The sequence below is a fragment of the Nesoenas mayeri genome (assembly GCF_963082525.1).
Source record: "Nesoenas mayeri genome assembly, chromosome: 7".
Classification (NCBI taxonomy): Eukaryota; Metazoa; Chordata; class Aves; order Columbiformes; family Columbidae; genus Nesoenas; species Nesoenas mayeri.
In genome coordinates, this window is record NC_137551.1 from 21,430,624 (window position 1) to 21,452,972 (window position 22,349).

General features: G+C 44.0%; 1 protein-coding gene across 1 annotated transcript; it reads left to right on the top strand.

The window, feature by feature from the left end:
- Positions 1–4,266: 4,266 nt before the first annotated feature.
- On the top strand, positions 4,267–21,758 carry DRGX (dorsal root ganglia homeobox; the record flags this gene model as incomplete). Its single annotated transcript, XM_080347405.1, has 6 exons — positions 4,267–5,036; positions 7,868–7,965; positions 8,224–8,325; positions 10,915–11,087; positions 11,428–11,540; positions 21,493–21,758. Exons 1-6 carry the CDS (start codon positions 5,003–5,005, stop codon positions 21,756–21,758), a joined length of 786 nt encoding a protein of 261 aa, XP_080203531.1. The 5' UTR covers positions 4,267–5,002.
- Between the last annotated feature and the right edge of the window lie 591 nt (positions 21,759–22,349).

Sequence of the window (22,349 nt, forward strand, 5' to 3'; positions counted from 1 at the left end):
TTTGCAGTCACCTACCTCTATGAGCCCATGTTTCATTACATTTTACCCATGCTCCTGAAATACTAAAATCCCCATGGGGAGAAATAGATTACAGCAATCCAGAGCTTTTGTGTGTGAACTGACAGTTCTTTCTGCCTTGTACTTTTGTCCATCTACACATGAACAATGAAAATACAGTAGGTTTGCAAAGAATTGTGTTAGTTACACCAAAAAACTCCTAACTTAGGCAAGCATAGCTCCTTTGAAACTCAATAGGAGTTCTACTTGAACTCTGAATAAAAACTACTGCAGCGGTATAAAATCAGATCAGAGAGATTTTCATAACCTAATTGGGATGTTTGTATTACAAAACGGTGTTATTCTCAGTCTCTGTTCACAATTACAATGTAAAAGTTCTTTGCTGAAGAATGTGTCAGTATTTTCTATGGAAAATGATTAACAAAAAATAAAGCTTTTGAAATATGCAAACTTCGTGGTTCTAGCTTTAAATAAGCATTTCAGTCATCATAAAAAAGCCTCTCTAATGTCTCCTGCAGCTTTGATTTCAAACATGTCACATTCTTCATTAAAGCAATCATTGTTAAAACAGAGGGACATAAAGCAACATAGGATTTATTCCTTCATTAAACTGATGATCCGTATATGAAGCCAATTAACATTATGAGTCTGGTGAACATCAAGTGTAAAGAGGTTACAGAAAATTAAAAGCAGTCACCTTGGTCTTTAGATAAAGAAAGAACACTTTTACATTATAAATTATAAGAGTGTCCAAGCGGGACAAATCGGCAAATTTGGTTAATTGGAAAATACATTTTATTGCACATGAATTAGGGTAAAATAACCTTTTAGCTGCTAGTCTTTTTTTTTGTGGTCAGGTATTGGGGATCATGGGAAAGGAAGTGTTTGGACATGGAAAGGCAAGAGAGCCATTTCATCAAACTTGAATCATTCGGACTTTCTTGAATTTTTGAAATGATCCCTCAAAGCTGAGTACTCTCAAGGAAAATGTTCATTCAGTGATTTTTCTCATCAGTTCAGTTCTAGGCTTTATTGTCACGGCAGAAAAGTGAGAAGAGGTGTGTTTGCCTGTGCTGCACATGAACAGTTTTGCTTTAAGACAGACACAATCAGCAAAACGTCTATCCAGAATTATATTTACTTGGACCTTTCCTTGCAGACCTAGTAACTAATACTGATGTTGTAGTAGTAGTAACAATTAATAGTAATAATGAATGTATGTGAGAGAGACCTTAAGGACTTTGCATAAAAAGGGATTTTGTTGTTGTTTTTTTTTTTTTCTTCTGAAATATTGTAGCTCTACTTTGTGTGTTTTTTCAAGCTTCAGCTAGTTTTGAATGCTTGCCTTCGGTAGCTAGATGCCAGGAACTACCAGAGAAATATTAGCCGTGATCTAAAACAATTTACTGTTTTGGTTTTGGTTTTTGGTTTGGTTTGGTGTTTTGGTTTGGTTTCGTTTGTTTTGTGGGTTTTGGTTTGGTTTTGGTGGTTTTTTTTGTTTTTCTCCCTGTGGTCCCAGCTTTGCAGGGAAGCGCCTGCAGAAGGAGGAGCCCCAGAAGCAGCCCTGACAGCAGTGTTACCCAAGGGAAGGTGCTGGCCCAGCACTACACCCAGCGGGCCGGGCCAGGCGGGGCCAGGGGTGCCGGAGGGCGCGCAGCGGCGGGCGCTCTCCGTGGTGCTGAAACGCGCCGCTGCCGCAGCCCCTGGGCTGAGGCCGCCCGAGAACGCCACCCAAGACTGCGAAGCACTAACTTTTAATTATGTCAACCCCACGTTTCGTGCATTAAAATTAAACAGGCACCGAAATGACGAGGGGTGGGGGATTATATATTGCTTAGTTATCTCCTTGTGTTGCAGCTGCTGCTTCTACAGAGAAAGTTCAGCCTCGCTCAGCTTAGAGTCCTTCTGCTTCTATTTAAAAAGCAGCGGCTTGGAGCACTTCCCCGTGCTCCATTTCACCTTCTCTGCCTTCTGCAATACGCTGAACTTGCAGGCTTCAAACTGCAGGAGAAAGTGAGTCTTGGAGCCAAACACCAATGCAACCCCCTGACTAGTGCAAGGCCTGAGAGTGCCATAATGAAGTTATTATTATTTTATTAGGGGTTCTTATGATAAAACATTCTCTCTTACTTTCTTCTTGATGTCAGAGAAAAAGGAAAGGGCATATCTATCTCTGTGCAAAGGGGTCCTGCAGTATTGGCCCTGTGTGGATTTTAAAACTTGGGATGGAGAGACTGGCGGGGGAGATCCAGACAGTACCTCTGGGTTATGTTCTTCTTTCTAAGGTTAATTGACCTAAAGCTTGTGCTACTATTTTAAGGAATGCAATCAGATTCAGAACACTGGTCTTGCATCTTGCACAGTTCTATAAAAGCCATCTCAATTCATAGTATACCTTGCTGTTCAGGGACTTGCCTGAATGATAAGTCAATATCTGTTGTCAAACAGTGATATCCCTAAAAGTGTTTATGTATGTGTATACATGTAAATGTATACATATGTGTATATATTTATATATATAAACACACTTGAATGCAGCTTTCTAAATGTATAACTAGTATTCTAAAATTATAGGTGAATGGATAAGATTAAATCAGATCAAATCAATTTGGATTTAGGATACAATTATTTTTTGCCTTACTTTGGTAAAATAGTGCTTTACAGGACTGAAACATAATCTCAGCTTGATTATACATAAAGGGACTTTCCTCATCTGTGCCTAGTATGAAAGGCAGATAGACCAGGTGATATTTCGAAGGCTTATTAGTGTTTATTTAATGAGATCATATACACATATACATAACTTTCCCAAAACATTGTCTCTTCAAAATCTCTATCTATTCCTCCACCTGTATTATCTGTATCCACCTCCTTTGCTCTGGTATGAACAAGCTATGTCTTTAAACTCTCATCAAATCTAAGAGAGCCTGTGTAGATTTGCTCACTCTTCTTGCACAGAACATTACAATGTTTATAAAATATTAAATTTGTGTAGTCTGCTGGAGAAGCAATTGTTCCAAAATAAAATCAGCAGTCTAGACGAAACATAGACACCAGAACTTATCAACAGTTGTCTGACTTACATCTTCTGATGCATCTTGAGTGGGTCATAATACCAACTTTATTTTCAGTGGTGCATAAATTAATTACACGCATTTAATAACCAAAATATCATTATATTCCCCCTTTAATATCATAAAGGCTTTACGCCAGGGAAGCACTTAATGTGCAGGGGGCCATAACAGGCTATTATCCTTGTGTAATGCTATTACAGAACCAATTATGCGCCATTATACTTGCTTTTTTGCAGTTTATGTGATTTGATCCAATCCCGCGTCCCTGACTTGAAAATTTCATCTGGGTACTTTAAAGCCTAATTTTCACCCGGGCTGAGGCAAGGGCCATCTCTCTCCGCTGAGCCTATGTCTCGGATGCATTTTAAAAGTAATTGCAAAGGGTCCCGCCGCATATCATTTGCAGACGGGAAGCGAGCATAAATCCAGAGACCCCTCGCTGTGAACAAAATCAAACTTTGCCGTGGTACGATCGCTTGGAAAGCAGAGGCGTATGCAGAGCGGGCCCCCAAAACGCATCCAGCGGCAATTACCCGGCGCTTTGTCAGCGGCGGGGTCCGGGCGGTGGGGCAGGGCTGGCACGGTGGGGCACGGCACGGCACGGCACGGCGGGCTCCCCCCGACCTCGCAGCCAGGGGTTCCCCGGATCAGGGGGGACGGTGGCCGCCGGGGGTCGCCGAGCCTCGCAACACCAACATTGAGAAAATAATGGGATTTCGTTGCTACTGTTCACATTCCTGGTGTTTGCTGAGAAATGACGGGCTTTTTATTTTCAGCCTTTTTTTTTTTTTTTTTTTTTCCCTCCTTCCCTGCTCTGCACACCACGTGGGCCATTTGTAGGGCCCAATAGACCTATCCAAGTTACTCACTGTAGACAGCGCTGGAAATAATCAGATTAAGGCCAATTATGCGTGAGATTATAAAGGCAAGTGCTGAGAGGCAGAGCATGCTGTAGACAGATATAAAGACATCTGGCCACTTCCAGAACTCCACAGAGCCCTTCTGTCTCTGCAGCCAACAACTCACGGTGCCTTACTCCAGCGTAAAATTTTCCAAAACCTTACTGGTGATTTTTACTTCTGTTCGGTTTAGGTATGGATTACTATTTTTATTTGCCTTCTGGATTTTTTTAATATGACTACATATAAATTTGATTTTTCTTTCTTGCCGAGGACATTGGTTTCCAACCCAAACACAGTTCCTAATTTGTTGGATGCTTTAAAAAGAAGACGGCATTTAGGTTTTATTGCTGTTTCATTTAGATAGATTAATTTAGATTTTTAAAAAAACGTTAATTCTTAGCTATAAGCATGTTTTTTCTTTATGTAATTATTTGCTCCTGATGGGAATATCTGAGATAACTCGGTAGATAGGTAAGTAGATGGGCAGATCACTGAATGGATAGATAGATAGATAGATAGATAGATTATCTGCTATTAGAAAAAAAGAAAAAAAGAAATAAAGAAAATAAATAAAAGAAGGAAAAGAAGGAAGAGAAAGAAAGAAAAAGAAAAAAAAAAAAAGACAAAGAGAAGCAACAAAGTTTTACTCATTCTGATTACCGTGCACCTACCACGGAGTTTTCTGCCTTTGGCTTTTTCAGTCCGTTGCACAGTGTTGGACACTACTTACTCTTCTCCCTCTGGGATGGAATCTAGGGTTATCAATAAGTTTCTCTAGGTGATTTCTTCTGGTTGTTTACCTATTATGTTCTTTCCTTTTCTCTGTCTTCAGGTCATCGGGAGACACCTCGGCGGTGCGTGGCGGTGCCCGGCTGGGGAGCTGGTGCCGGTGTGTCGGTGCGGAGGGTGCGCGGAAGCCCCGCGCCCCGCGGGCTGGCCCCGGCCCCGGCCCCGGCCGCCGTCGGCCTCGCAGCGGCGGGCAGCGGGCGCCCGCCCAGCCGCAGGGCCATGTTCTACTTCCACTGCCCCCCGCAGCTAGAGGGTGAGTGTTGTAGCACGGAGATGTGTAAGTACAAGAGCTGAACTTCGAGGTGCGGGGGGTGTGTGCACTGGGGCTGGCGGAAGAAACTGTAGTCTGACTTGCTCCAAGAGCCGGCACTTCTGATTGTCAAGGTACAGATATGTGCTGAAATAAGGTACAGGTCTATAGAGACAGCGAAATGTAAAATCGCAACATCTTTTTCCATGAGAAAACCCAACCTTATCCCCCCTCCCCGCGTCCAGCTTTTCCCTCTTGTCACAGGGTGGAAAGAAGAATTGCATGATTTTTTTTTTTTTCATTTGATTCCTGCTGGAAAGGCCTTGTTTTTACACCCCCACCCCCGTCATTTTGCCACCTGCCTCCCCTCTGTGAATAGCGATCCCGCAGTTGAGCCTCAGGCTACGAAAGAGATGCTTTTCTCCCCTCCCAGCACAGATGTTGGTGTCATGGCTATAATCGGGACACTTTCAGGACGTGGTCACGCCTCCTCCCTCCAGCCAAAGGGACCGCATAAATCTTTAATGGTATTTTACAAACATTCTGCGGGAGGATGGGGAAAGACGGGGCATGACTGGAAAAAAAAAAAAAAAGCGTAAAATAAATATTTGGGATGATTTTTTTGTTCTTTGTGTTATTGATCTGAGGTTTTTATTCATTGATTTTGTTTGTTTCTTTTTTCCTTTTTTTTTTTTTTTCTTTTTAACGTCACCCTTCGGGATTTACCCCGTCACACCCGCATATGTCCACGTCCCTCTGCCCCCGCTCCCTCCAGCCAGGGCTTTTAGTGCATGGAGCAGCCCCGAGTCTCGGCTGGGCAACTGCAGCTCCAGGCGGGCTGTCCTGCCGTGCCCGGGCAGTGCCGGCGCTCGCCGCAGCTGCACGGCGGGGGAAGCGGCCCGTTCCGCAAAACACCCTGCCCGCCCATCACCCAGCGAGCAAGGGGCTTTCCCCGCTGTAGCGCTGCCAGAAAGAGGTGGTCCAGCGGTTTCACCCTCCGCCGGGGAAGGGTCATCCCCCATTTAAGCACGGCGGTGACCCAGCGCCAACGGACCCAAGCCGGTCCGCGCATTGTTTCGGCGCGAAAATTGGCTTCCCAGAACTGTCCCCGGCTTGACCGGAGAGCCGGGATGGTCAAATCAGTGCCATGGGTCCCTCCGTATCCCGCTAGCCTGCCCTGCCGCCTCCGCCTGTGACACCGAGCGCTGGGCAGGCTTTGTTCGTTAGTTTCTGGCAGACAGCTTTGGAAATATGCTCTTGTTTGTTTGTTTGTTTGCCTGTTTGTTTTTCCCGTGGCGGTTTGGGGCTAGTGCCTGGTTTTGGCGGCCCGAGCAGGGGAGCGGTCCCCGAGGGCTTCAGCCTCTCCCGGCGTGGGCAGCAGTGGACAGGGACCGGTCTGCCCTGTAAAGGGTGCAACCACCCAGCGTAGAGAATCCTAGGCGAAAACAAACAACACTCCTCCCCTGCCAAAAAGTACCCCACCCAAAATCCGAAGAAGCGGCAATAGAAAAGCCCTTTTCGGCAAGGTTTTTCGGTGGGTGCCGGCACTCGGGGAAGCCCGGCGGTGCCAGAGGGAAGTGGCCGGACTCTGGGGGTCTGTACCGGGACTGTATTTTATGCTCTGATAAGCATTTTGCAGGGCCTCAGCGAGACGTTCGCCTGTGCGAGGCTGGGGCTGGGGGCCGCGTTTATCTTCTAAATGATGCTGCAAGAGGATCGGCGACCTCCAACCCCAGTGCCTCAAGGTGGGGCCCGCCCGGGGCGCTCCGCTGGGCAGGTCCTTCAGGAGGGTCCTGGAGACGCTCAACTTTTCTGTCCCGTGGTTTTCTGTTGTTTTCGTTTCGGTTTAGGTTCTGGGGTTTAGTGTTTGGTTGTGTGGGGTTTTGTTTTTGGTTTTTTTTTTTGTTTGTTTGTGTTTTTTGTTTGTTTGTTTTTTTTACACCTGTTTTTGTCAGTCAACAGAAAGGGAGGGAAGCAAAGAAGTTCAGCCAGGGCACCAGTGACGTGTGACTGGGATAACAGCGAAGGCCGGGGTCTGTTCCACGGGGGGTGGTTTGAGTCCCGGCGGACGGTCTGGCCTTTCGCGGACTCCGACCAGGGTCAAACTCCCAGTGCCCCAGTCTCCTCCTCGGGGCCTCTGAAAGCCCCTGCTGGGGAAGGGCAGGTGCTCCCTACTCCAGCCCCGCTGCCAAGTTCAGCCGCGACAGATCCCCACGAGCGCTCCCGCCGCCCCCGGTGCTCGGCGCTCTACAAAACTGTTTTGGAGGTTCGCCTCCAGGGATGAGGGCTAGCACAAGGGAGGTGGCTCTGCCGCTGCTCGGAGGGTTTGTGGGATAGTGGGGAAAAAAATGCCAACGGCCCCAGTCCTGCTCCTTCCAGGCACGGAGGCTTCCCCTTGCTCTCTCGGCAGACAGGCAGGGCTTTTACGAGCTCGAGCTGCCGTCACCACGCCTAGGTCAAAGCCTCGTGTCTTCGTTTTTTTAATGCACAAATGGCCCGATACACACCCTTTCCCGAGGCGGCCAAGCCCTCACCAGCTGGTGAGTTCAGGTTGGCAGGACTCTCACCTAACGGCAGGATCCCTCAGACTGGTGGGGCTCCCGCTGCCCTGGGTAGCTTCCGTGGTGCTTCCGAGGCTGACCAAGGTGCTTGGGGTTCCGCGCCCCGCGGAGATGGGGCAGCATCCCCCGGCCCGCTCCGTCCTGCTCCCAAAAGGCTACGACGCCCGGCCACGCTGGGGTGGCCCTGGCTCCCGACCTTTTGCCCCCACCCGAGGCGCGGTGGGGACTGCGGCTCCGCGCTACGCGGTTCCTAACGCGGCTCTCTGCCCGCAGGCGCGGCCCCCTTCGGAGGTCACTCCACCGGCGACTTTGATGATGGATTCTTGCGAAGGAAGCAGCGCCGTAACCGCACCACCTTCACCCTGCAGCAGGTAGGAGCCTGCTCCTCTCTTCTCCCTGACCTGCACCCTGATTGCCCCTCGGCTGCCCTGTGCCTGCTTTCTGTACGCCCCGCACCGCCCGGCTCTCTGCCCGGCCCGCGGCCAGGGGCGGCCCTGCTTTCCCGTCCCTCGCTGAAACCTCCCTGGGGCAGCTGCACAGACGCTCCCCAGACGGCCTCTCCCCGGCCCGCACCCCGCCCCAGGCCGTGTGCTGCCCTGACAGGTGTTTGCTCTCCTTCCCTCCACCAGCTCGAGGCACTGGAAGCCGTTTTCGCTCAAACTCACTACCCCGATGTGTTCACAAGGGAAGAGCTGGCGATGAAAATCAACCTCACGGAAGCCAGGGTGCAGGTAAACATCCTGGGGAATTACTTAACTCTCGAGTATTGAAGCTGGCAAACTTCTTCTTTTTTTTTTTTTTTTTTGACATCATGACTGCAGAGTGCACATTTGGCCAAAGAACGCAAATGAAGACGATCTGTCATTTTCATGATGCACTTTAATAACATCAACATAATGTGGAATATTAGATTAGGTTGATTAATCGGTCATTCATAATTAACTAGTGATAATGTTCTACACTAATTTGTCCGCGTCTCCAAGGTACTAAATTACATCAATGCACATCCATTTTCTTGCTTTTGGAGGGGGTGTGGGTGTGGAGAGAAGAGCTGAGGCATGATTCTCCAAAGCAACTATGACCACTGTCAAGCAATGGGGTTAGTCAACTGCAGGGACCCCAGCTGCCAGGAAGGAACCTGCAGCACTTTCAACTTTTCTCCATTTTGCCTTCTTTGTAAACAGTTAATTTAGACAGCTAAAGGGCCTGCAGAGCAATCCCTACACCTTTAATACAATGTAATAAATACCATTGGCCACAACTACTGTCTTTCCATCTTCACTCTTTCCCACGCCTGCCTGCCTTCCTTCCTTCCTTCTTTCCTTCCTTCTTTCCTTCCTTCCTTCCTTCCCCCCAACTTTTTTTTTCCTTTGATCCAGGTGTTTGGGTTTGCATATCCACCCAGAGAGGAACTTTGTGTGTGTACAAGCTCTGCTAATAACAGCAGTCCTGCAGTTGTCAGAGATGGATCCCTATAACTCTGCAGGCATCCAGAACAGAGTTGCAAGCCATTTTTTGAACACAATTATGTATTCATTTTATTTATGGGGCTTTTCTGCACGCTGTTTTTTTTTTATTTTTTTTTTTTATTATTTATTTAGATGCTCGGGGTTAAGACTATGCAAAGATCTAATTGTAGGAAATATAATAGCTTGCCTTTTGTTCCCTAGGGTCATGTTAGTATCTCTTAAAACCCAATGGCTGAAGAGAGATAATGGAATTCACTGCAGTAAATTGGGGATTGTAAACAAATTATTTCTCCTATAATCAGATTACGCTATCCTGATTATTAAATCTGAACATGAATCATTGGTCATATGTGGGCAAATTAAACGGATTATTATTTGGAAATGAAAATCTCCTTTTGCCACTGCATTGTAGGTACTGGCTTAAAAAAAAAAAAAAAAAAAAAGCCATTTTGGCTATTGGTGCCTAAAGACTGAACTGCAAATTGAGATAAATGGGATAATTATTGAGCATTCAGAAGTAGAAGATCATAACTTCTTCCTGAAAGGTGCAAGGGTGAGATAGGGGTGGTGACAATTAGATTGCTGAGGACTGGTGTTTAGCCTTGTTGGCTATTATGCAAACAGACAATAGATGCCAGCGTTTGTTTAGCCTGCTTTCATGCAGGGACATGGGGAAACACAGAGGATGGGAGATATGTTTACATTTATACCCCTTGCTCATTCAAATATGATTAATGTGCTATAAAGCAGAGTCTTAATCGAAGATGATGTTGTCAAACAATAACTAAATAGGGAAATAAACGACTTCATCATGCTCTTTCCTCAGAAGCAGGAGAACTGTCAGTGCAAAGTCATTAAAATATGATAATGAAAAATAGCTCAATTAAATGTTGTTATAGCTGTGACCTTCATTCAATTAAGACACAAGAAAGTGTCTGCATTTTGCTTTGCATTTAACTGCTCTAAATTTAGAATTCAGATAAAATCATTATTCAACGTTTGCTGATACATGCAATTAAAAGGCAGCTAACTAAAATGGAGTTGTAGAAGGAGAATAATAATAATAATAATAACAATCTTGCCTATACTTGAAGTCATGTATTAAAATGTGAATTTCCTGACCTCAAGGGAGGCTTGGTGTTTTTCCACCCCAAATAAGGTTCTTTCAAAACATCAGCCCCAAGGTAAATGGAAAAACTGAAAGTGGTTGGTCTATAAGTCAGGGGATAAAATCAAGAACATGAATATTTGTGTTGCATTACAGGGAAAAATAACTTTTGGAAACTGGTGTGAATAATATGATCACTCTTTGAGTCCTCTAAATGCAGACTGGACAAATACATCAGATTAACAGCAAGTATCTTTCCTCTCCAGAAAATGGGCTAATACATATCTTTTAATTTTGAAAATGCAGCAGCTCATTTAAAGACATATATATACAATTTTGCCAGAATGCTTAGACGTATTTAAGTACTTCCCTACAAAGGTTTTTACACTTGTTAAAACGTAGAAGTTGGTGAGAATTTAATGTGTGCATAAAGTCAACCACACATTCAAATGTTTTGTTAACTGCCACAGTAACATTGGAGCTTCTTTTTTTTTTTTTTTTTTTTTTTTTCTAAACATGCCTTTTGAGTGAATTTAGACAGTCTGGCTTCTTTTCCAGATACAGAAATAATCCAGATACAAATTGAGGCTCAAGTAAAATACTAATGGGGACACAAAATAAGAGGAATATTTTAGCCAAGATTCTTAATGACTCATTTCACTAGAGTAACAATTTAAAAGCATTTTTCTTGCTTGACATTTGGCAAAATGTGGTATTCAGCCTGGACTGCTCTCCTGCTCCAGGTGTGGTTTCAAAACCGAAGAGCTAAATGGAGGAAAACAGAGAGGGGCACTTCTGACCAAGAGGGCTCTAAGGAAACAATGGCTGAGGTGGCACCACCTGCAAGGAATTTAAATTCCCCTTCTCCAGCAGATCAGACCAGGAATAAAAAAGAGAGTCTGGAGATCCAACAAAGGTAAGAGTGGTATATGTTATCAACCACCTCTCTTTGTAGCAAGTGTACATTATATGTATGTACATACGTACAGAATTGCCTCCTGCTAAGCCTTGACTTATACAGCCCCATCTTCAGGTGCAGCTCAAATCATCAGAAGGTGGGCTGTCTCTCATGCAACTCACTGTTCACTGTGACGGTGCTGAGAAGCTGGCTGCTGTGGAAGACTAATGTTATTCAGGCTTTGTCCCATCTAGTTGGACACTGAGATACCAACATGTTTGTGTGCATGCATATAAGCTGTCTTTGAAATCAGCTAGTTCTAGTTTTGTTAAGTAAGTTGTTTTCTCTTCTCCATCAGCCTGAGTCGAGCGGTGGGTCCTACAGGACCTTTCTTCCCTTCCTGTCTGCCGGGGACTCTTCTCAACACAGCCACATACGCACAAGCTTTATCCCATGTCGCATCTCTAAAAGGTAAGTGACTTTAACTTCAGGGATAAGCTCAAAGAGCAGCTCTTTCAAGCTAAGCAGCCCATTGAGAAGCCTTTGGGAAATGGTGGATCCTTCTTTCTGTTATGATTGACAGCAATTACATTGGCCAGTGCTACAGCTACAGGAGTGAGTGTCCTGTTGTAAACTAGCATGGTTTGTGGTGAAGCTCCTTCATTTTACTCAGACAGTTAATTTCAGTGAGGTCAGGGTTTGTCTCAAGCAAGGCAGGTAGGGTTTGCTTGAGTAGAGTTTTCTCTGCATGTGCTTTTTTGAGAGTCAAATTTATACTAATAAATTAGTTATACCATCCTTTTGCATTATTCATTACCTGGCACTGTTGCTGATGCCTAGTCCGCTCTTTGCATGCAGTTTCCTTTGCAATATATCTCTGCACAACACCAGACCTTTCTCTTCTTGAACAGTAGGTCCCCTTTGAGAACCTGAATAAAGTGTGTGCATAGGAGCAGGGAGGATATGAAGTAATTCCTCATTACCTAGGACCCAGGCTTCAGGAAGGGTACATCCAGTGTCCATATCCTTTTCAGTTCCCAAAAAGCAGCAGTATGCATCTTTTAAAAATAAATCACCAGCTGATCCATTAGCTGTTCCTAGTCTAACAATTTATAAGACTAAGGGTGTAAGCAGGATGAATTCAATTTATAGATTTATAGAATGTAAAGCCTCATAGCACTGCCAAGCACAAAGTGGCACATACATTTACTCTGTGCCCCAGTGTGGTGCAGTAATTTGTGAGGAAAATTTCCCTGTTTCAGACCCTCCACTACAAGCACAGTTGTCCTCTAATACCTTTCACTATGTTCTCCAGCATGCCTCAAGATCTTTGTATTTCCAGTTAAATCAGCATTGCCAAGGAATATTCCTGAAGCGAATGCTTGGGACTACTGAGTTTTGCATTAATTCCAGGGTCCTGTTCCTTGTCCTCCCTCCTGTCTTTCCAAAAAAGCTGAAGCCAGACACACCACAGGTCTACTGTTATTTTGATAGGTGTTGGACCTGTGATTTTGAATCAAGAAAAGTTGTGCAGGTGTGACCTGAACCCTAAAACTTAAACAATGTCTCTCAACCTAAACCCTGTAAGCGAGCAGCAGCTGTTGGGCTGCACGAGTCCTCATGTGCTCTGCTCTGTGACCATGAGGTCTTGGGGCAGAGACTTTCAACTTCTCCCATTGGGCAGGAACAGCCTCTATGGAGTAGGTACAGGTGAAATTCTTCAGGCAAAAAGATTGTTCATTGATAAATGTAGTTCCAGGCAGGTTGAAACGTGTGGAAATGTGATTGTCTTCAGTGAAAAATTTTGGATAGTAGTAAGGATTTTTTTTTTTTCCTTAAAATTTACATTTAAGCATTTTCAAAATTAAATGCATTGGTACATTGTTCTCACTTGTTTCATGTTTAAATTTAGCTATTTTTTAAGAAAAAAACCCCAAATAAACAAAAGTCAAGCAAAACAAAATAAAAATTAATTAAAAAAAAATTGTCACAAGTGTTTTCTTAGTTTTGTTTATTTGGAAGACTTCTACATATTCTTTTCTGTTATTTTACAGCTCAGCCACTAAATTGAGAAATTAATAATTTGCTTCTTTTTACTTGATACCAGCTTTATGACATAGGGGCAGGAAATATCCTATTCCTGAATTTCTCGCAGTGTTACGTATTAGATAGTCAGTTGCCCAGGCTAAAAGGCAGTGTCCCTGAAAAATTAGTCCCAAATATAAACATAGATTTTTAAAAATAATTTGTATAGGGATGATCAGTTATCAGATGAATGCACATACTCTTGATGTTATTAGCTACACCTGCAATTCATTTCTGAGATGCTCTGTTTATTTTTCCTGCCTGGCACCAGAAATCTCTAGATACATGACAGAGGAAGAGCATAAGGTAGCATATTTTGATTTTAAGAAATCCAGTTACAGATTTGTATTTTTGATTTTAAGAAATCCATTTACAGATTTGCATATTTGCATATCCACCTACCAGGAGCTTTGTGGAGCTGGCTGTGCTTGTCAGTATGTTGTTACACTTGTAAGGAACAGGCAGACTGAGCTGCTGGTTTGAGGGGAGGTCTTCCACAGCTAGGTCTCAGTAACATCAAATTTTGGCCTTGATGTCAACGTGGAAGAATTTATTGTTCTATAAGGTGAAAAATTTAATTTATACAAGCAGAGAATAATTGTAGCATGTTTCTTGTGGTATTTATATATGGAGTATTGTCTCCTCTTTTCTTGGCTCATCTCTGCAAGTTCCTTTTTCCCTGTTTCTCCAAGAGCAATTCACTTGGGCTAGGATAGGGGCTGTGCACAGCAGACGTTGAGCTTCAGTCTTGTTGATTTGCGGTGATGAACAGGATGATCTCTAGAGGTTCTGAGTGGACCAAAAGTATCAGAGGCCCAATTCTTTTTCTTTGGTATGGAAACACCAGGTGAATGATGGTTCATCTGAACTAACGTATTTGAGAGCACAGCTGAGCTCACCTGTCAGTCTGGAGGAAGACACAGTTGTGGGAAGGAAGGAAAGGACACATAGATACATAGTGTTCACAAAACCTTTATATGACCTTCCTTGTCTTGCTCAACTCAGTTTGTTTCACATTCTCTTCTCATTTCCCCCTTTGATGTAGGAGCTGAACAGCACACTTCAGGCCTGTCAAAGAACAACTAACCCTACATTTAGGTAGGCATTAGTCTATGTCATTATGTGTCTTAATGGAGTGACCTAAGCACCTCGCTTGAGAATCTAGTCTCATTTTGCAGCAGAAATGCCAACAAGACTGTCACAGTGATTCTGAGGACATAGGACTTATGCTGCATGAAATCACACCAAACTCAGCACAGGACATATAATTCTGAGCTGTTGGGTTTATGGATCGCTAGGGTAAGGAAAAATTCAGCAAGTAGTAAGGTCTTCCTGGTATCTTTCTTGCACTAACCATACTTTGAAACTACAAGGAGATCTTTGTGCTTTTGAAAACAAAATAATTGCTCCTGAATCAAAGCACCATTTCACTGCCAATGGATGCATGACTCAGCTTTCTTCTATGCAAATGTCAAATTAAACGCAGCTCCTCTTATGTGAATCCTGTAAATAGATATGTATTCCCATCACTGGGAGAAAAATCCTGGTCAGTAAGGGGAATAATAATACTCTTCAGTTAGATCATAAAAGAGGCCTGTGGACAAATGGGCAGCCTAAGCACATAAAATACTACTGGGAAGTCTAAGTTGTTTTCTTATTCTTTTCAGGAGACAAGTTGTGCCTTGTTGGGCTTGTGAGCCAACACTTCATTGGTGTCAATGAGTAATATTTGACTGATGCTTTAGAAGGAGACAATTAAAATCAATGCAGTGAATAACAAGCTATGATAGCGATATAACGAATCAACAATTATTTTATGCTCTCAGGGACCATTTTCATTCTGCCACCTGAGAGTTCTCTGTCTTCTGTAAAGAAACTAATATGTCTCTTTCTCCTTCTTTGACTTTGGTTGCTTGGCTCCAGCCCCAGTATAAAGTGTCTAGGGTACATAGTTCCAGGTTCTAATTTATAGTGTAAGGATAATAATTGATGATGAAGTTGGTCTAGGAGAGACAAAAAATCTCAGGACAGCATAGCATGGGCAAGTACTGAGTCTGCAACTTTGCTTTGGGAAAGACCGTGCAGTGCAGTGTAGGCTTGTCTCATGCTTTGTGTGGCTCTGCAACTCTTCAACTGGCAGCGCTCATCTGAACTGCATATGTGGCACTTCTAGGTACGAATATCGTTGGTGCATGAGATTAGGTCTACTCTGGTGAATGAGAAGAAAACTGTTCTCCCTAAGCAATATGCCCCATGAGCCCTGCTATCTCTAAAATGGAGATTTTTTTTTTCTTCAGAGGGTTGATATTACCACCACAGGATATTCTGTGAAGAAAGCAGGCCAGCTTTATAACAGAGATCAGAACGGTAATTCAGAGCATAAACTGTTCCAGGGAAGGGTGTATTACTACTGGACAGTTTTTGTGTTTCTATCCAATTCTCTCTATCCAGTAATACAATTGACCTTTTCCTTTTCTTAGATGAGCCCTCTCCCTCTCTGAAGTTTAGCACATTGGAGGCTATACTTGATAGCAAGTGTCTGCTAACTACTATATTACCCCACTACATACTGTTCTTTCAGGAAATGCAATTTCTCATTTGAAAAATCAGCATAAGTTCATAATTTCTGTGGTATGCAGGGTTTTAGTTCTTCATCACTAGGCATAGTCAGTTAGAAGGCTGGCTTGCATTGATGAAATTTCTGGTGTTCATTACCCTCTGAAATTGTCCTAATTTGACAACTACACTACTTCATTGTGGTGACTTCGACATTTCCATGATCTTTCAAGATGAATCACTTACTGTAAACCATGCATCTGCAGTCCATTTAGTAGGTTTAATTGCAGACCTCAAATATGAAGGGAAAATACTTGTTTTATTTATGGGCTGTATAACAATAGAGTCATCAGGAGAAGCTAGTGTTCTGTGCAGAGAGACCTCAAAGTACCTTTTTAATGGATGACAGCATGAATGCAATTCATTAATGCAGAAGACATTATTAATGGGTGTAAACAAGAATCTCCGGTTTTTAGCGGAAGTGTTCTACCATTCTGGTGGCTGAGGCCAAGAGTGTGTCTGTTACATTCCGCTGAAATTTCCCCAGACCCTGTGATGAGTGCCGTGTATGAGGAGAGAAATAATTACACTTGCCAGGGAATTACTTTCATAATTCACCCACAGCTCCGCTCTGTGCAAGTTATAGCTCGGATGGTTTTCATGGTACCTCCACACCACTGACACAGAAGCAGGATTGCATTTTGCACATCAAAGCAGATATTCCAGGGCACCATTGATTAGGATTTTTTATAGTTTGTTGCTGCTGTGGTTGCTGTTGTTCATATTAGGGAGGCTTAATTGCAGTATCCAAGAAGAAAACCACAACAACTAGAACTGCCCATGCATTACATTTCAATTTGTATTATGGAAAGATGAAGAGAATTTGCCTGATTCCACTGGGCAATTCCAATTGTCAAGGCTGAGAGAGCAGCATTCAAGGACCTAACTTACCCTTGACCTGGTGTTTTCTGAAGCACCACAGCTTACCATAAGGCCAGGCAACTGGAATCAACACTCTTGGCGTTCTTTATTTTCTTTGTCATTCTTCGTCATGAACTTACTGACTTTTCTCATATAATATAGTAAATAGATTGAGTGGATTCTGTTGGGCATTTGCCCTAGTTTACCTGACACTGTGACTTCTAGTTTGTTGTAGATGCACAGACCTTGAGCAAATCAATTTGATTCCTATAGCACAGGTGCCTGACTCTAACATTGCCCTACCTCATAGGTAGGGTGGGTTTTTTTTTTTTGGTCTTTATTACAAATATTAGGGAATATGCAGATACTAGGAGCCTTAAGAGCCACAGGAAGGAAATAGGTTCTGGCTCATTCCTCCAGGACAAATCTTGATTAGGTTAATGGACCTTAGCTGGGCAAGCGTTCCTGTTTACTCCTCTTGGAGTGACACATGTCTGCAGGATTTAGAATCAGTTAATGGTTTTGGTGTGGAAGGGTAGAGGCATAAATAGCTGTTGAGCTGATGGTATTCAAAGAACTGTTTCTGTTCTCCCAGCTCTTGTGGACCCTTCCACCAGCTTTCCCGTCCAAACAGGCAAGGTTCTGGCTTCCGAATAATTTTTTTGGAACAGTACTATTTGCACAAATAAAAGAGGATGGAATCTTCCAGCTCCAGTATCAAGTAATTTACACAAAGATGTTCCTGTTACAGCAGCTGAGCCAGATCATCAGCTCTTTGTTGTTTGCATTGGCCATATAGGGCTCACAAACCAAGGAGATAAGAAATTATAACATTTGGACTCTTCTCTGTCAGCTCTGTAGTGCTCTTCCAGCTTCTGGACAGCACAGGGTGCATTCCACACTTAAGCAGCTTAGACACAAGAAGGAGGAACTATCTAGCATTTTAGCAGCCTATACCCTAAATTATACTGGGAGCATCTGATGCCTCTCTGTTTCAGGCTTTAAGTTCATGTCTTTCTTGTTCTTCTGAACCTCCTGATTCAGAGCTCAAGAAGGTTTGGATACAGCCACTTCTGTTTTCCCTGCTTGTGCGTCAGGCTTTACTAGACACAGTGTTGGCATCATATATGAAGAGCAAGAGAGAGCTCCCTTTGAATCAGCTCTTACTTGTAAACGACAGTATGAACTCAAGGTTGTTGTTGACCTTCCAACCCTCAGATTTCAGAATTTATAAGGATTTAGACCTCAAGCAAACCAATGTGATTACTATCAGAAGTAAATCATACTTAAATCAAGCATAATATTTTCCCTGAAAACTAAACAGCATGCATTGACAGGTGAGGATTTTAAATGGGAGTTTTTCCTTACTTTCCTCCGTGTCAGGTTGCTGTTCAGCTGTCCATATCAAATGTTGATATGCATAAATACTGAAAGAGGAAAAGAACTGGATTTTTGCCTTTTGGAAAAGTGGTCTCTTAAATTCTTCAAACTGTTGAGTTGAAATACAAAATGTATATTTCAAATACTTATATATGAATATGGGCCTCTCCTACCCCACTCTGCTCAGCTGAAACTGAATCTTGGAACTGCACAAAAGGGTCCGCAACCAAAATTGTAGATCAAATGTCATTACAATTGAAATGTGATGTTGGCAGAGACAAGACAGAACTAATTTAATTTTTCCTGTCAGTCTCTGTAGTAGATCAATTAAACTGCCAAGTGGATCAAATATTTCAGACTGTATTTATTACATTAAGTATTTATGTTCAGGCTGAGCATTTAAAGCATGATCTCATATAGGAATACAAGGAGGTTCAGATCAATTCAGCAGAATTTACTGTAAGTTAATGGAAATCTAATTGTGTATTTTAATTTTATGTAGAGGAGGCAGTAAGTTCCTGAAAGAAAGAAAAGGCTACCTTGTCTGTATTGTAACAACTTGATCCAAATCCCATTAAAGTAATATCAGACTGCCATAGATGTTAGTGGAAGCTGAATCTAGGGCTAGTGGCTTAAACCTCACTTGTGATTTTGATGGGAACTAAGTGCTTAAACTTCTCTAAGAATCTGAAATAAGTGGGAACAATTCCTTCCATCCCCACTGTAGATTCAGGGTTCCTGCAATAAGATGTAAAATAACATTGATATCTGTTATATGTGGATTCCTCTTTCTTGGTGAGAGCTGTATCCATGTCCATCATGGGCTGACTGACAGGCAGGTGGAGACCTTGGGCTCCTGATTCTCCCATCGTTCTTGGCTTTTGTGCCAGTAAAGTCCAACAGATTTCACTAGACTTATTACCAGCAGACACAGGCAACTGTAAAGTAGATTCAACCTTCCTTACAACCTACATTAAAAAGAAACAGGGCTAAATCCTGCTCTCCTGTATTTTAGCTGGACCCTGGAGCAAATGACACTTATTACTTTACGTTTATTTGGGATGCGAGCTGTTGTTTGCAAGTGTTTTAACCTCAGTGAAAATGAAAGAAATAGTTTATGGGTGAATTATTGCTAGAGATAGCCTGGTTTCCACCACAGGTAACTGCACCCTCAGGTTGCAGAGCCACTAGGTAATATCAGGTCTAATTATTAAGCAAAGAGCTTAGATTGGTACTGAAGACTGATAAATATTTTATCCCTCTCTAACAATGGAATGAAAATTATTCTTAGGGGATGGAGCTCTTCCCTGCTCTGTTGAAAAGGGGAAGACTCTTTACCACTTCTCCCCACCTCCTGCTAAGCAGACAGTGCCTGTGCTCCATCCTGCATTAGGCACTGCAACTGGGCCAGCCCTGCCCTCAGCCTGCAAGCTGAACAGCTGTGAGCGACAGCCTGACTCTGTTTGTGGTGGAAAGCAGCAGTGCAAAGACAGCTCGTGCCCAGGCAGACCTTCACACTCCCCCATTTCGGAGCTGAATCTTAAGATACTGGGTTTAATAGTAGTGAAGAAGCACTTCTGGAGATTTCTGTGGCTTCTGCAGCTAAAGACCTGCTGTAAATTGTAGGGACTTCCAAGTGCTGACCTTTCTCTCCTTCCTCTTGTTAAAACAGTGGCTGTCCAGTACATCTGAAGTGGCTGTGATTCAATAGGGAAAAAAATGACTTTATGAGCATGGTTGGTGCTGGCAAAACCTCTGAGTTGTGTTACTGTATGGATTTTGTTATAAACCCTCCTGACTTGCCCAAAGCAGCCACAGAATTCCAGACTGAGCTTTCTACTGCTTAAAGCAAAAAAGATGGAGGATTTTAGTCAAGTGCTGGAACTTGCTGGTGCAATTCATTTGAATGCCTGGACTCATTAAAATATTGATCTGCTGATCACATGCTCTGTCAGAGGAGAATTACAAGAGAAAGAACACTTTCCAGTTACATTATTAACTTGTACCTTATAGGCTGTGATTTTTAAAATGCAAAGATAAATTTTCCTGATTGTTACCTGCAAGCTGCTAATCTCTGACAATTGCTATGGAGAAGTCTTGCCAATATCCTAAAAACAAACAGTTGTCCGCCTTCATCCCTAGCAGATGGGTGCTGACCCGTTGCTACTGACAGCAGAAGTGTAAAAGAAAGACTACCTGCTCCCTGCAGGTTATTAATTCCATCACTTAGTCATGAGCCATTTAACTCAAATATTAACTACAGAAATTAATGCAAGTCCTTGGCTTGGAAAGAACAGGGAGAGAGATTGCATCATGTCAGCATGTGCACAGCGGGGCTGTTTCTTGTTGGGAGGTAGCATATCAGCAAAGGACAGGCTTTTGCCATGAGTGTAGAAGAGGATATGGAGTTTGTGTGGCTTCTAAGACCCCTGGGAAAATGGTGTGACTCAACATTTCTCCCCACAGAGCAAATTAAAATAGTAGCTCAGCCATCCCACCTTGCCTCCCATCCCTACTCCTCTGATACATTCTCTTTGATTCAATAGATTCATCTAAGCTAGGTATTGTATGTCCTGCTCGGTGGTCAATTTACATTTCCAGGTGCTTATTTGGGAACTGACCCATGTCCCAGTGTTATCAAAGATGAGCCAGAGGAAGACCCTGCAGTGGTCCAGCTCAGGAAAGCAGCTGGTGGAGTGAGGACTGCCTCAGTCAATGCATTTCAGGGGAGCATTTTGGCTTAAAGAGATAGGAATACACATTTCACTCTTTCTCCAGTGTTTTATTACTTGCTTGGAAGAGGCTATGTGTCTCAGATGACACAGTAGGGATGGTCTGGCCCATCTCTCCTGATGCGACTCTTAAGCCATGTCAGCAGCAGCAGTTTTAGGTGGCCCTGACTCACTTCCGGAGGCCATTCTCTTTGAAGTGTCATCCTTCATCAACACAGATATTAGATGTGTGAAGGTAGAACAGACTCTTGGAGGTAGACTTGATGCTAATAGTTGGTAGGGGTTTGGCTGAGGAAAAGCCTATCTCATGCAGCTGCCCAAATTGATCAAACTTCAGTGTGCAGGTGGAGGGCAGGGGACACCTCCAGCATGGGGTAGCCAAGCCACAGAGCAGAAGCTTGTTATGAGAGCAGGGGACGAGTTCAGCCTTGCTTGTGGGGAAATTTCATGTGTGATCCCAACTTCAATTCTTGCTTCTGACTCTGCTTGCCATTGCTCACTCTGTCACCCTGGGCAACTCACAGTTTAAGAAACTTCACAGTGGGCCTCGGCAGAACAGGGCTGGACTTTCTAGCCCTGATCCAGAGAACATCTATGTACCCACTTAAGGATCAATAGGGGAGGGGGTTGTTGCCATTCGAGACTCCAGCCCCATCTCTGTCCTCTCCGGACTGACCATGGAGGGAAGAGTCAGACAGTTCCCATGACCTTCCTCATCAGTGATGGTGCCTTGTCTTCTTCTTCCCTAGGGAGCCCGCTGTGCTCGTGCTGCGTTCCAGACCCCATGGGCCTCTCCTTCCTGCCAGCCTACGGCTGTCAAAGCAACCGCACCGCCAGCGTGGCTGCGCTGCGCATGAAGGCCAGGGAGCACTCGGAGGCTGTGCTCCAGTCTGCCAACCTCCTGCCCACTGCCAGCAGCAGCCCCCCTCCTCCTGCCAAACCCGGCCCTGAGGGCAGCCAGGACAAGCAGCCCTCTCTGGGCAAGGAGCACATGGAAGGGGAGAAGAGTGTATGAAGCCGGACCAGCGCCAGCCCCTTGACTCGGGGCAGGGAACCGCTGCCGGGGCTCTGCTGTGGGGTGAACTGCAGTGTGGCCGTGCCCCAGCAGGACATCATGGGGCCACCAGGGACCCCAAAATCAGATTGGCCTCTTTGGCTGCCTTTCATGTGACCTAGCTTTTCTTGCACCACTGCAGGTTTATTCCCCTAATTTATCAGCACCATCTGTGTTTGGAAACGTTTGTGAAACTGTTTTTAGGCTCCTTCCACATCCCAGGGACATCAAAATGCCCAGGATCCTGACTTGCTCTTGAACATCTCAGCTGCCCGTCCCATGTGAGATGGAGGGCTGGCTGCATGGCAGCACTTCCAGACATGAGGTCCAGGGCAGGAAAGGCATCCAGGCTTAATTTACCCCACCATGCACAGTAGAGGTAAACGAATATGCAGGTATAAACTGGCTTGGCCTGATTTTTTCTAGTGGTGTTTAAAATCAACCAAATCTATCCCAGGCAAGGTGTAAGAGAAATAGGAAATAGAATGAAACTCTTCATAATTTTTTCCTTCTCCCTTTTCCCCAAAATGGAAACTTGCCATGGAGTAGATT